A 12,500-nucleotide genomic window follows, 5' to 3' on the forward strand; every position below is an offset into this window, starting at 1 on the left:
AAAGTAAATGAAATAAGTAGTTTAGAAAAACAGCCACGACCAAACTGCAAGAGGCTGCAATCTTTGATGTTATTTTCTTTTTTAGTTATAGTGGAACTGCCTCCAGACTTCTAAATCAGTCTTTTGGTTTTGTCTGAATCCATGACCTACTTAAACATGAACACCAGAGAAAATCTTTCATTATGTTTAAACCAAATACACGGTTGTTAGATTTGAGGAATTTAGCTGTCATGGTGATGCAGATCGACCCTTCTCCCTTTACAGTTATGTCTGACATTTAGACTTTAACTGGTACAGGGGATGTTGATTAATGTATGGTCTAGGTTACATATGACTAAAGAGTGAATATTATCAGTTTTTAAAATGAATTTCAATTTGCAGAGAAAACATAACCTCCAAACAGACTGGATAGACAGTTCTCTTTTATCTAATTGTTTGACACTTCTATTATGCTGCTACTTTTGTATATTTGCTGCCAAACTGTATCCAAAGTAAGTAATTTTAGGTGTGTTTGCCATCATCCATTATCTAATGTTAAGAGCTGCTACCCTCAGGACAGGGCAGGATCAGGGATCAGCAGGCAGTCGTGCCAGCTGTTTGAATATTTTCTTGTTTTAGTCTTGCTTGTGCATAGTATGTATGTTTACGCACTGGGGATTCAAGCGTCATTAATTCTAGACAGGTTGCATTAGACAAACACTCATTTTCACAGTCACTTTTTAACTTCTAAATAGGAAAAACGAGTGTAAATACGAGGGTACTGTAGGTGAAGATTCGAGTCATCAGCAGATACAGTTTTCCCAGTTGTCCCGGAGCTGTAGATGTTTGGATTTCATGTTAGAAAGTCACAAGTAATTTGTGTTGAACTTAGGAATCATTCTATACACAAGCTAAGTGACGGATTTTCAAATAATTGGTCGAGTGCACATCTAGCAGAAATGCCAACCGACAAGCATTGTACGTTTATTATACAAAACTTTAAAAAGAATTATAAGTGTAACAACAGCAATGCTCCAGTCTCGAGATGCTGGATAATGGAATGAAAATGGAATAGAATGGATCTCTAGACCCGTGGTTATGTTCACAATGAATAAATACATATGTTACACTTACTTAAAAACTGCTCAGAATTACAGTGGCAGTATTGGACAGTAGATGCTGTAAGTTCCTGGTCTAAGTTCTGTGATACACTCTGACTGTGAATCTATGCTAGTCAGTGCATAACAGAACTTTGTCCCGGCTCTGAAAACACTTCGCAAAGGACGTACGGACGGACGGATGGATGGAAGGATGAGAGACGCGTGTGCAGGAGAATGGAAAACATCTTTGGTCATTTCCACATCTGGAAAAGTGTGAAACAAATCTAAATGAAAAACCAGAAGCATGCCAGAGTGAATGCAAATCAGGTGTAGCTGGAAAATCAGGGTTCATCTGGATAATAAACGGTTGATACAACACACTGGCCAGGTGTGGGAGGACGGTGGCTGTGGTATTATGTCCTAGGTATCTGCCTGAGGTGACTCAGCAAAGCTGAAATATTTAAGATGTTCTTTCTTCTGTCTTTGCAGCAACCTTCCCTCTACACAGTGAAAGCTGTTTTCATTCTTGACAATGATGGCAACAGACTTCTGTCTAAGGTAAGGCTAAAGGGCAATCTTACATGCTTCAGACCATGAACTGTTAATTGTAAACTGTAAAAAATTGTATGTCAAGGCCACAGAAAATACTGGATGCTGATTGGTTGGAGGAGTGTGGGTTAACCTTTAGTATGGGCAACAATGACATGGACTGTTTCTTTGCATAAGTCTTCTTTCTAAATCCTCCATCCATTACAAACATCGGACGTACTTGTCAGGTATTATCCCATACTTAAACACAAATCACAGGTTTAATTTCATTCACAACGAAAGCCACCCTGTACAGTTGACTTATTCTAATATAGAGTAGCAGCAGTAAGACATGTTGAATTAGCATTAGCATTAACCTAAAAGAGTTTTCTGCTGCTTTAGCACTGGACTCCTACAACACTGTCAGTCCCATGATCATGTTTTTGAGAGGTCTTGTCTTTTTTTTTATTCCATGTATGGTGATTCCTTGTCAAGACCTGGCACCTACATTTTTACCCACAGTGCAACACAACCAGGAACAGTTCATCAGGGTGTATTATGCTAGCATTGGCTAGTTTTGTCTGGTACTCTTCATCCTCAAACCGAGATAAGGAGTGGGCTAACTCCACATGGCCAAATTTTTTTCTGGTCTTCATCCTCGACCAACACTGCATCGAGTGACATCACTCGAGAGGGACAGTAAACAGTGACACTGATATCAGTGAGCCCAGATTACATGCTGCATAATTTCCTGTGAATCAGTCATGCATGTGACGGCAATTTGAATCTAGCGTGGCATTATCTGCAACTAACAATAAAATCCATTTTGTTATTATAGAGAGGTTATTACTGAGTGCAAATGCATTATATTGCTGTAAAAATACAAAGCATAAATAGTATCAATAGCAGGGTTTGGTTTCATGAAAATCCTTAGCATTAATGAACTTGAAGAGGATACTTATTCACACATCCTTGCAGTACTTTGCACTCACTTGTTTATAGGACAGCCCCAATGCTCATAAAGCAGCATTAGTGCCAAAGTTAATTCACTGTTTCATTTACATTTCTGTTTCAGTACTATGACCCGGAGCTTTACCCCTCCATGAAGGAGCAGAAGAACTTCGAGAGGAATGTTTTCAACAAGACCCACAAAGCAGACAGTAAGCTCCTCTCACCGTGTTTTTGTCCTGGTGTCCACTGGAAACAGCCATCCATCCATATTATTATAAACCGATCAATCAATCAAACAATCAAGGGTAATTAAAATTAAATAAAGGTGATGACAAATTTTACCTTTGTGTGCTGTTGTCAGACAAACATTACCATTTCTCCCCATAGACTAAAATCTATTTTAACTATGTTTGACTATCTGTCTTTTAACTTGAAATGTACAGTTTGTTTCTTAAGGGTTAGGTTATTCCTTGCATAAGAATTGGATGCAGACCTTTAATAATTAGTTTGAGAACTTGTACTAGAGGCCAACTGATTTATTTGTTGGCCGATATGCACCGAAATCCTTTATTTAACAGAATGAACAATGCAGAAACAATGTGCATTCATGTTTATATTATTTATAATATACAATGTTTTTATACATTTATTTTCTACGAGTACTTAATATTTGATATTTTCTTTTTATTCATAGTTATTTATAATAAAGTTTAAAAACTGTAATAAATGAGGCCTCAAAAACAGAGATGGATAGCAAAAATTGTTTTGTAAGAAAAATGCATAACACTGTAGAGACCCCAGCTGAGGCCAGTAGCCCCGGACTACTGACAGACTGAAATTGCAGAGCCCAAACTTACAGTAACTGGCCCCAGATGATGTCACCCCAGCATCAAGCTAGGTCACAGTTGTCCCACAGCCACCTAGTAGGGAATTGTTTACATCTAGTCAAAACACCACTGGCAGGATAAAAATAAATCCAAAACTCAGACAAAGGCATAGCAGGTTGATGAATGTTTAAAGAATTGCCTCCTCGCCATTTTCAACTGCCCCCTCAGTCACTTCTTCCTGACATTGGTCCTGACTGTACTTGACACTTGCACCGACACACATCTACTGTGTCACCTGTTACCTATTCAACTGTCGTAACGTAACCCAACAGTTGGGTTACGATACTGGCCTAAAGCAGTTTTCACATTAGACTGTTTTCCATTGTTGGTCATGTCCAATTCATGATGGTGGTGTCGGTGTGACCCTTAAAAATATGCAGGTATAGTGAATTTGGATTTGATGTATATATTTCTTATCTTTACTTTACTTTTAAACCAAAATGCACCTTCATTTGACTTTCTGATGTTTCATTTTCAGGGGAAGTGGGATTCTAAGTTTCACATAGCTGATATCTGAGTCCTTACCCCCGGCCTCTTTTTTACCAACCAACATCCTTTTGTCCAAAACTCCTCCTTCATTCTTCCTTTTCTCCTCTTTCTTCTTCACCTGTCACGCTATATCCCCTCTCCCTCCCTCCCTTCCACCCCATCCTCCCTTTGTTGTGCTCTTAATGCATTTCTTCACTCTCTGTTTTCTATCTCCTTTCCTTGTCTCCTTCTATCTCTCCTTCTTTCCTCTCACTCAAAAGTTTGTGTCATACCTTTCATCCTTCTCTCCTTCTCTCTCTAGACGAGATAGCTTTCCTGGAGGGACTGACCATTGTCTATAAGGGGAGTATAGATCTCTTCTTCTATGTGGTGGGAAGTGCTCAGGAGAATGAGGTAGGGTCAACTTAGCTCTCTCAATGCAACAATTCACTTTGTTTTGCCTGACAATGATCAAGTGAAGATTAGAATGATATGAGGTGCACTCTCACGTCTCGCAGGTAAGTTGTATATCATGTCACTACAGAATAGTGTCCTCCAGAGCTTGTAGAGATTTGCTCAATAAACATTTAGCTAAGTGGACACAAGGATATACATATAGATTATTGGTAACATATCGTATGCAAGGACTAAAACGTATTCTTTATTTTTTTTATTGGTAACCAATTACAAGACCAAAAACCAGCGTTGGAAGCCTGTTAATATGTTTCTCAATGCTTTCTTTCCCACTGAAGATGTAAATATTTAAATAAAAAAATGTATTATTACTATTATTATTATTAGTAGTACTATTAAACTATAGTGTGTTTTCATGGTAATGATGGACCATGTAACCCAGTGCAGCTGTGTGGCTCACTGATGTGTTTTTAGCCTGGCTCCGTCAATGGCAATATTAGTCTTCTATGTACTTCTAATAACTAAGACTTCTTTGGTCCAGGTTGAAACATCCCAACAGCTGTTGGATTGGTTGCCTTGAAAAATTTTGAATTCGGAATTGGCATTTACCTCAAAGCGCTGCTGTTCCCAAGAACAGTTGCTAGCATGGCTCCAAACTCTTGGTCTTGTGAAAAATTGTTAGCCGAGAATGGGAAAAAAATGCATTATCACCAGTATCTGAAAACTTAATCAGAATCTCTTAAAATGTAGTTTATTTATGACCATTTGTTCATTTTTCCAGTTAATTTGGTAATTACTTATTTGATGCTATATATCAAAATGTGTCATCCATCTTTATATACAATCTGTGATGTAAATTGGAAAGTGTTTGCTAGCACATTAGCTGTTACAACTTTGACTGAATTAATGTGTATTTTGCCCCATGCCATAAAAAAAACGATGAATGCAGCTTTAAAATCTAAATTCTAAATCTTGTTATTCTCCCCTTTCTCTCTCTCTCTCTCTCCAGCTGATGTTAATGTCAGTACTGAACTGCCTATTTGACTCCCTCAGTCACATCCTTAGGTACGTTCGCCCAACATACACTTGAAAAAGGTTACATGTGTAAAAAGCATGATACATGATACTGATATTTTGCATCTAAAATGCACCAAGCGAATGCAGAATGCATCAAAGCCTCAGCACGACACAGTGCTCATCAATGCATCCTGCATTATTGTGATATCAGAGCTTTTATCATGCATATCGCCCTGGCACCACCAGTGCTAATGCTAATCCACACGCTCCTCCACTTGAGCCTCTCTCAGAGAATTAATGAGTCTCCATGTTAAGACTAAGACTGACTTTTGCGGGTCGGCTTGTTCGCTGTCTCACTAGGAGTCCTATGGAGGCTTGATGTTGTGAGGTTTAGAAGCAGGACCTAAATGCAGGAGGAAGGCAGATTTAATCAAGGTAAAAAAAAACAAAAAGAAGCTTACATGCTACAGAAGGGGAATATAAAAAAGTCCGTCAAAAATAACCCACTGGGAAAAATACAAAAAAACGGGGGGATATAACGGAACTGAACAGGGGCATAATAGACAAAACTGAACAGATGATCCAATCCATCTTGACAGATATGAGTTTGGACAGTCTGTGTTCAGTGGGAAATCTGGTCTGGGATATGGGTCAGGTGCGAGGTAGGCAGTAGGTTAAAACAGAAAGGAGAAATGCAACTCCAGGTCATTCCATTGCTAAACTATTTATTAGCCACAGATTTTTCCATTCAGTCTGAGCTTCTTTTTTTTTTTACATTTGGAGGGTGTGTAACTGCACCTATGAGGTCGGGACATCTGGAGAGCAGTGTGCAGTCACTAAGGCCAAGCTTATATGGCTACCTGCTTATTGAACTGCAGTGACACGAGGCAAGAGAGTAAATAACCATATTTGTCCAAAATGTCCAACTGTTCCTTTAAATTAACATAAACATCTGTGAGAAATTACAATTTTGAAAGGAATAGAGAACCAGATCTGAAAATGTAATGAGACACACAGTGTTATGGACTGGATGTGGCTCATTTTGGTTTTTATTTTTCTGCAGGAAAAATGTGGAGCGGAGGTGTTTACTGGATAACATGGATGGAGTGTTCCTGGTCGTGGACGAAATCATTGATGGAGGGTGAGAGAGAAAAATGTTTACAGCACATTAGGAGAACAATAGAATAATATGTACATCATATTTTTCATGTATGATATCATCTCCAACACATTCACTTTACAAAAATGTACAACTTACTGATGATCAAACTAGCACACATATAAGCTAAGCTTGGATTTATTTTCAGCATTGATCAATGTGTTGATAATTATTTGATGAATTGTTAGTTTAAATAGCCTAATGTAAAAAAAAATAACCCCGGTCCTGCCTGTATTGCTCTCTTGGTCTGATTGGCTGCTTAATCCTGTTGCCAGGGTGATTCTGGAGAGTGACCCCCAGCAGGTCCTACAGAAGGTCAACTACAGGGTAAGAGGACAATAATTTGCAGCCGCCAGTTCTATCAGTTAATTTAGTTATTTAAATCATTACAAGATCACATGAAAAACACATCAACAATTGTTATATTCTTAAACATAAGACTATTTTACTCATACTGTAGCTTTTCTACTTGGCTTCTTGCCTCCTCTTACCTGCTCTACCTTTCTCTCTCTCCTTCTCCCTGCGTCTCTTCTTCTGATTGGTGTCAGCTAATGTCAGAACCAGCCTATGGCTTCGTCCTGTTTGATTACATCACTGGTAACCTAGAGGGACAGACAGACAAGAGCCAGCTGCTGTAGACAGACAGAGAGACAGAGGGTGAGAGAGAGAGAGAGTCAAAGAGAAAGATAGTGGGGTGGAGCGAGAGCATGAATGAATGAGAGTGCGACAGAGACAGTGGAGAGACCAAGGATGGATGGGCGAGACAGATGAGGTAAATGCATGGTGAGAGAGCATGATGACTAACAGAGGGGTGTAAAGAAGAGAGGCTGGCGGCAGGTTTTTATATTTGAAAACCTTTTACCAGCTGTTGGTGCTAGAGGAAGAGTCAGGGGGAAAAACACAAAATTCATCAGGCCTTATCCTCTGGGGACCATGAAAAAAATTGAATAGAAAGATTTGAATCGGTGGATCGACAGACAGACAGACCGACATTGGCAACTCTAGAACCACAGCTCTTGAATGGTTTAAGATTCTAACACGAGTTGTGATTGGCCAAGCCTTTAACACGCTTTTAATATGATTTACAGTATGTAATGTTGTTGGCACCACTGTGTGTGTGTGTGTGTGTGTGTGTGTGTGTGTGTGTGTGTATTTTCCATTATTGTCTCTTTTTTTTTCCTGTACACCCAATGATGTTATTGTGTTTTGCAGGCGGATGAAAACCCATTATCTGAACAAAGCGTTGCCCAGGTAACAAAATGTACACACACATGAATTACACAGTTACACACACATGCAAGTATTCAAAAGCCTTTACTTCTTACACACTTTGGTCATTTGTAGATTTTGTTTTAAATCGATAAAATTTGACATGCTATTTTGCACACAATCTATAATCCCACTCGTTTTAGAAATGTTTGCAGATTTATTTTAAAGAAATCAAGAAATGAAATCTGTCCTTTACCCATATATTCAGACCCTTAGACATATTCTTCCTGGGAGAAATTTTTTAAGCTCTAAAGAAGGTTCTAAAAAACATCTCAAGGATAATTAAAGCAAACAGGATGCACCACAATTTGGTGTCTGAATAGTTTGGGAAAGGAGTGATTTCAAAATAAGATTTAAGTTTTCACTTTTGTCAAGATTTCCTGAGGAAAGGAACCCTCACAGAGAAGCCTCTGTTCCCTTTAGTTAATAACCCTTTCCATTGCCGTGCCATGGAACAGCTGGATGGAGTTATTTATCTGTCGATTAATCAGTTGATTATTTTCTCAATTATTACTTTTCATGTTTCCCACACACCAAGATGATGTTTTGTTTTGTCCACACACCAAAGATATTTAGTTTACTGTCATAGAGGAGCAAAGAAACCAGAAAATATTTACATTTAAGAAGCTTAAATTAGAGAATTTTTTTTGTTTTTCATAAAAACTACTTAAACAAATTTATTGATTATCAAAATAGTTGGCGATTAATTTAATAGTCAATTACTAATGGATTAATCGATAAACTGTAGCATCTCTAGTTGGCAGATAATGCCCCTAAGAGGAAGAATTTAAACAGAAAAAAATGGAGAACCTAAACGTAGCCATGTGGCACACCACAAATTAGATGGTTAGAAGAATTTGAAGCAGGACCCCTGTGAAAATTTGGAAATCAAGATTTAACTCAACATAAGTTAACAATTAGCAAACTGTGGACTTGACTATTTACCCACCCAGTTGCTATATTGGACCGTTAGATCGTCCATTAGATGTGGTAGTGTGAGGCCATATGAACGCCACATTCGAAAGGAGGTGCTAAGGCCATTCAGAACTAATACTTGTGTTCACTTTTTCTTTCATTTGTTTGAGCAGAAGTTAAAAGACAAAAGATGAAATGGAATAAACAAATCGGGCTTGCTAAATGCAAACACATAGATCATGTAGCCGACGCACACATGCATTCACCCTGTGGTTGCACACACTGCGTGTTCACTTCACTTCTGTACTGTTAGTTATCATTTGCTTCCCTGTGATGACATTAGTGTACAGCACGACAGAGCTCACCTCTCGCGCAACCTGATGAGTCAAAGAAACACACACACACTTGACTGTTGCCTGGTAGAATTTTTAGAAGCAGTTTAGCATCTGTCTGCAGTGCACATTAGCCCAGGCTGCATGGTCACATTGTAGCTCATTATGCATGTTAACGTAGCAGCTAGCCTGGCTTCATTTGCAAAGCACCACACAGCACTAACAGGCTCAACTGGAAATTAATGGACTGTTGGATTAATGAACAAATAGCTGGTTTATCATCCTCTCAAGCATGGTGGCTCCCTTTGCACAAGGCAGATATTAAACCGCTTCACTGATCACATTGATCTCCTCTGCCATAACACATATATGTGTAGTTGCAGTTATTAATTTCATTATGTTTTTGTTTTTTCTGGATACCCTCCCTTTTAGCTGATGTGATGTCTTCCTGCTAGTGTGCGGGAATGAGCATGAGCATGGACATATTTCTGTTAGGGTGTGTGTGTGTGTGTGTGTGTGTGTGTGTGTGTGTGTGTGTGTGTACTCCCACTCTAAGCTTCTCTTTATCTGTTGCTTTAACCCTCACAGCACATAACAGAGAAACTGGCCCTGACCACTAACGTAAGTCTCTACTAACAGCCCTACACTGCACTTCAAAACTTAGTCTACTGTATCTTACTGGACCACTGCAGTGCCTGTTTAAAGTTTTAAAAGTGTGGGGAAATTTGTTCAGCATTTCATTTCTTCCATATCTATATGTAGGTGTACATGTGATGACAAACCAAGTGTCAAATAGGAGCTTAAAATCACAGACAGTGATGTGTGTCATATATTTTTGGCACATATGAGGTAACAAGGAAGCAGACTTTGTCATTATATTGTGCAGTATATTTATAACAGGTCCATGGATTATTTATTAGAGGTCAGCTCAGCTTTAAAGATGTGTATGACAGGTTGAGAAACTCTTACTATAGAAATAAGTAACTTGACGTACCATGTGTTGTTCCACACAAGGGAAATTAAGAAGCCATATTTTATGAAATATGGCTTCAGTCTCCATAGCAAACTTGGTGCACCTCTGGGCTTAGAGATTGACCTAATATCCAGCCCCATAAATAATGTAAAATGGTGAGAGGAGGAGGACACGGTCCCAGTCGGGTGAAGCCCAAAATAAATAAATGGAGTAGAAAAGTGTCCATCAACGATACCAGCTGAAATATCAGACTGTCTCAACAAGCAAGTCAATTCATCCTCAATGCATCCTCTGTGTTTTCATCAGTGAAAACTTTCAAGTTAAATGTGGGGGGTCCTGCAAGCTGGCGAATCTACTAAACTAACACAACATAAAACTACCTAATACTGCCTCAAACAAATCACATTAAATTGTAACAACACCAGCAAGCAAGGCCAAAGACCACTGCACTGCATACATCTTACTGCACATAGTATGAAGCAGAAAACAGACGAAAGCAGCAGTCGAACCCTGTAACCTGAGCTCCAAGCGCCCCCTGCTGTCAGTGTGAGGGCAGCAACAACCTTATTACTGAAAATGAAATCAGGGCAATTGATGGATTGAGGAGGATACTGCTGTATTGGTGTAAATAGTGCTGGTAATGCGGACGCAGACAAGAGGAGAGAGATGATCACTTTAAATAAGACGACACTTAACTGAGACCTGTGCGGAATTTAGGACATTCATTTCAAAAGAAATAACTCAGCTGTTAAAATAGTAAAATACAGGCCAACTGACTCTGGGCACTACTGAAAAGTGTCCAAGAAATGAAAGTTTCTGTAAAATGATGATTAAAAATCAATGTGTGTCATTTCTGACTGACTGAGTGGGACAATAAAAACATCTCAGTATGGCCTGTATGTACTGAACTGTCAGTAAATGTTGGTGTGTTGACGGTGTTGAAGTCGTCAGCTGATTATTAATCCACCTTTAATCCACATTTTTATCTCGTGAAGTTAATTCATTAGAGTCTACTCTATAGTAATAATAACCAAGCACTCTGTTGTTGGAAAGTGGCTGCATGTCAAAAGTAAGTAACTGCAGTATATGTAGGCCCATGTATTAAGTAATGTGATACTTTGCGCAAGTTTATTGAGTCATTGTGTAATGAAGTTGAAAACGTTTCTTTAGTAGTAATGGAAAATGCTGCTAAATGTTCCAGCTCATATCTACTGCATGTTGTGCTCGGTTTTCTGACCTCTAGTGGTTGAACAGTGGAACTGCAACACTACAGAAACGCATCCTCAAGGTTAAAATTACTGCACATTGGCTTCAGCATGAATAAAACAACAAGTAAACAAAAACAGCAGTACATCACTTTTTCTTTCACTTGTGCTGAGCATAACATTTCTTAAAAGCACGAATTATGTTTTTCTTATCTAATGGTACATTAGTTCATTTAAGAGAGACCTTTATACAGTACAACTACAAACTACTAAAAATGTAAAATACGCAAATACTAGAGTTTGCCGGTGAATAAGCTCACTATAATGACATTTACATGTACAGTTCATGTTTCGTAGTCTGTAATGTAATGTATCAAACCCTAATGCTTAGGGGTTTCATACTGTAGCTGCATTCACTCCTGTTGCATCCATAAATAATGAAATGAATCAAGATCAATTAGTTTTTGATTCCGCGAAAAATAATTAAAATCTGTGTCAACACAGCAATCGCACACCTTTTCCTCTGGGAGTGCTTCTCTGGTTTATCCTTTTACTGTACTATATTTGGATTTTTTTTATTGGGGTTTATGTATTATTAATGTCTTGTGTTTTACTTTCATGCTGCATTATATTTCATAAAGTATAGATTTTTGTTCTGTCTTTGTGTTTCCAGGTTTTGCAGTCGGCCAAGGAGCAGATCAAGTGGTCCATACTGAAATGACACGGACCAGACGAAAAATATTGTCCCAGAGAAAATTTGTAGTCCCAAAGCTATTTTTGTAGTAACAGACTAAAGGAAGCTCATGACAAGGCTGTTGGACAGTAAGCAGCTTTATATTACAATTAACCAGTCGTACATAGAGTTTTATTTCTCTGTGCACTGGCATGTTGTTTCTTTGTGCTTGGCGTGATTAATTTAATAGATTTGAGAGTGATGGTCGTCCATACTCATGTGGAGATGTCATTTACATTTAACAGGCCAAATGACCCCAGGCAATTCACTCAAACGTGTCTCAGAAGACAGGAGTAGAGTCCATCTATGCTTCTGTTTCAAACTGGGCAGTTGTCAAGCACAGTATGCCAATGAAAAATCTGGAAGCTTTGTTTGTTACTTTTACTTTGGTGGAGCACAAACTTCCAATCTCATTCAGTGAAATGTTTGTTGTGTAATGTGCAAACATTTTCAAATTACATAGTCACAGTCCATATTATTTTTGAACCGTCTTGTTACCAACATTTACCAAAATCACACAAGGCTGCGTCCTGTGAATTGTTACAGTTTGTGAGTCAGTATTTTACGCGA

General features: G+C 38.5%; 1 protein-coding gene across 3 annotated transcripts in view; it reads left to right on the forward strand.

The window, feature by feature from the left end:
• Window positions 1-12,500, forward strand: part of copz2 (COPI coat complex subunit zeta 2) — a 17,470-nt gene that overhangs the window by 4,397 nt on the left and 573 nt on the right. Inside the window, exons 2-10 of one of the 3 annotated variants that reach the window (XR_007029902.1) lie at window positions 1,569-1,637; window positions 2,683-2,767; window positions 4,236-4,327; window positions 5,337-5,392; window positions 6,408-6,485; window positions 6,779-6,830; window positions 7,052-7,160; window positions 7,716-7,754; window positions 11,871-12,500. The exon at window positions 11,871-12,500 is cut by the window's right edge and continues 573 nt beyond it. Coding sequence is in view for 2 of the 3 variants with exons in the window: in XM_035615543.2 (XP_035471436.2) it covers window positions 1,569-1,637; window positions 2,683-2,767; window positions 4,236-4,327; window positions 5,337-5,392; window positions 6,408-6,485; window positions 6,779-6,830; window positions 7,716-7,754; window positions 9,608-9,640; window positions 11,871-11,918 (552 nt within the window). In the remaining variant the exon portion in view is untranslated. Of the gene's footprint in view, window positions 1-1,568; window positions 1,638-2,682; window positions 2,768-4,235; window positions 4,328-5,336; window positions 5,393-6,407; window positions 6,486-6,778; window positions 6,831-7,051; window positions 7,161-7,715; window positions 7,755-9,607; window positions 9,641-11,870 lie in introns of all 3 variants that reach the window. The other 2 variants (XM_035615543.2, XM_047328311.1) reach the window with 2 other exon arrangements.

This window comes from Scophthalmus maximus, chromosome 17, assembly GCF_022379125.1.
Source record: "Scophthalmus maximus strain ysfricsl-2021 chromosome 17, ASM2237912v1, whole genome shotgun sequence".
In the NCBI taxonomy this organism is placed as follows: domain Eukaryota; kingdom Metazoa; phylum Chordata; class Actinopteri; order Pleuronectiformes; family Scophthalmidae; genus Scophthalmus; species Scophthalmus maximus.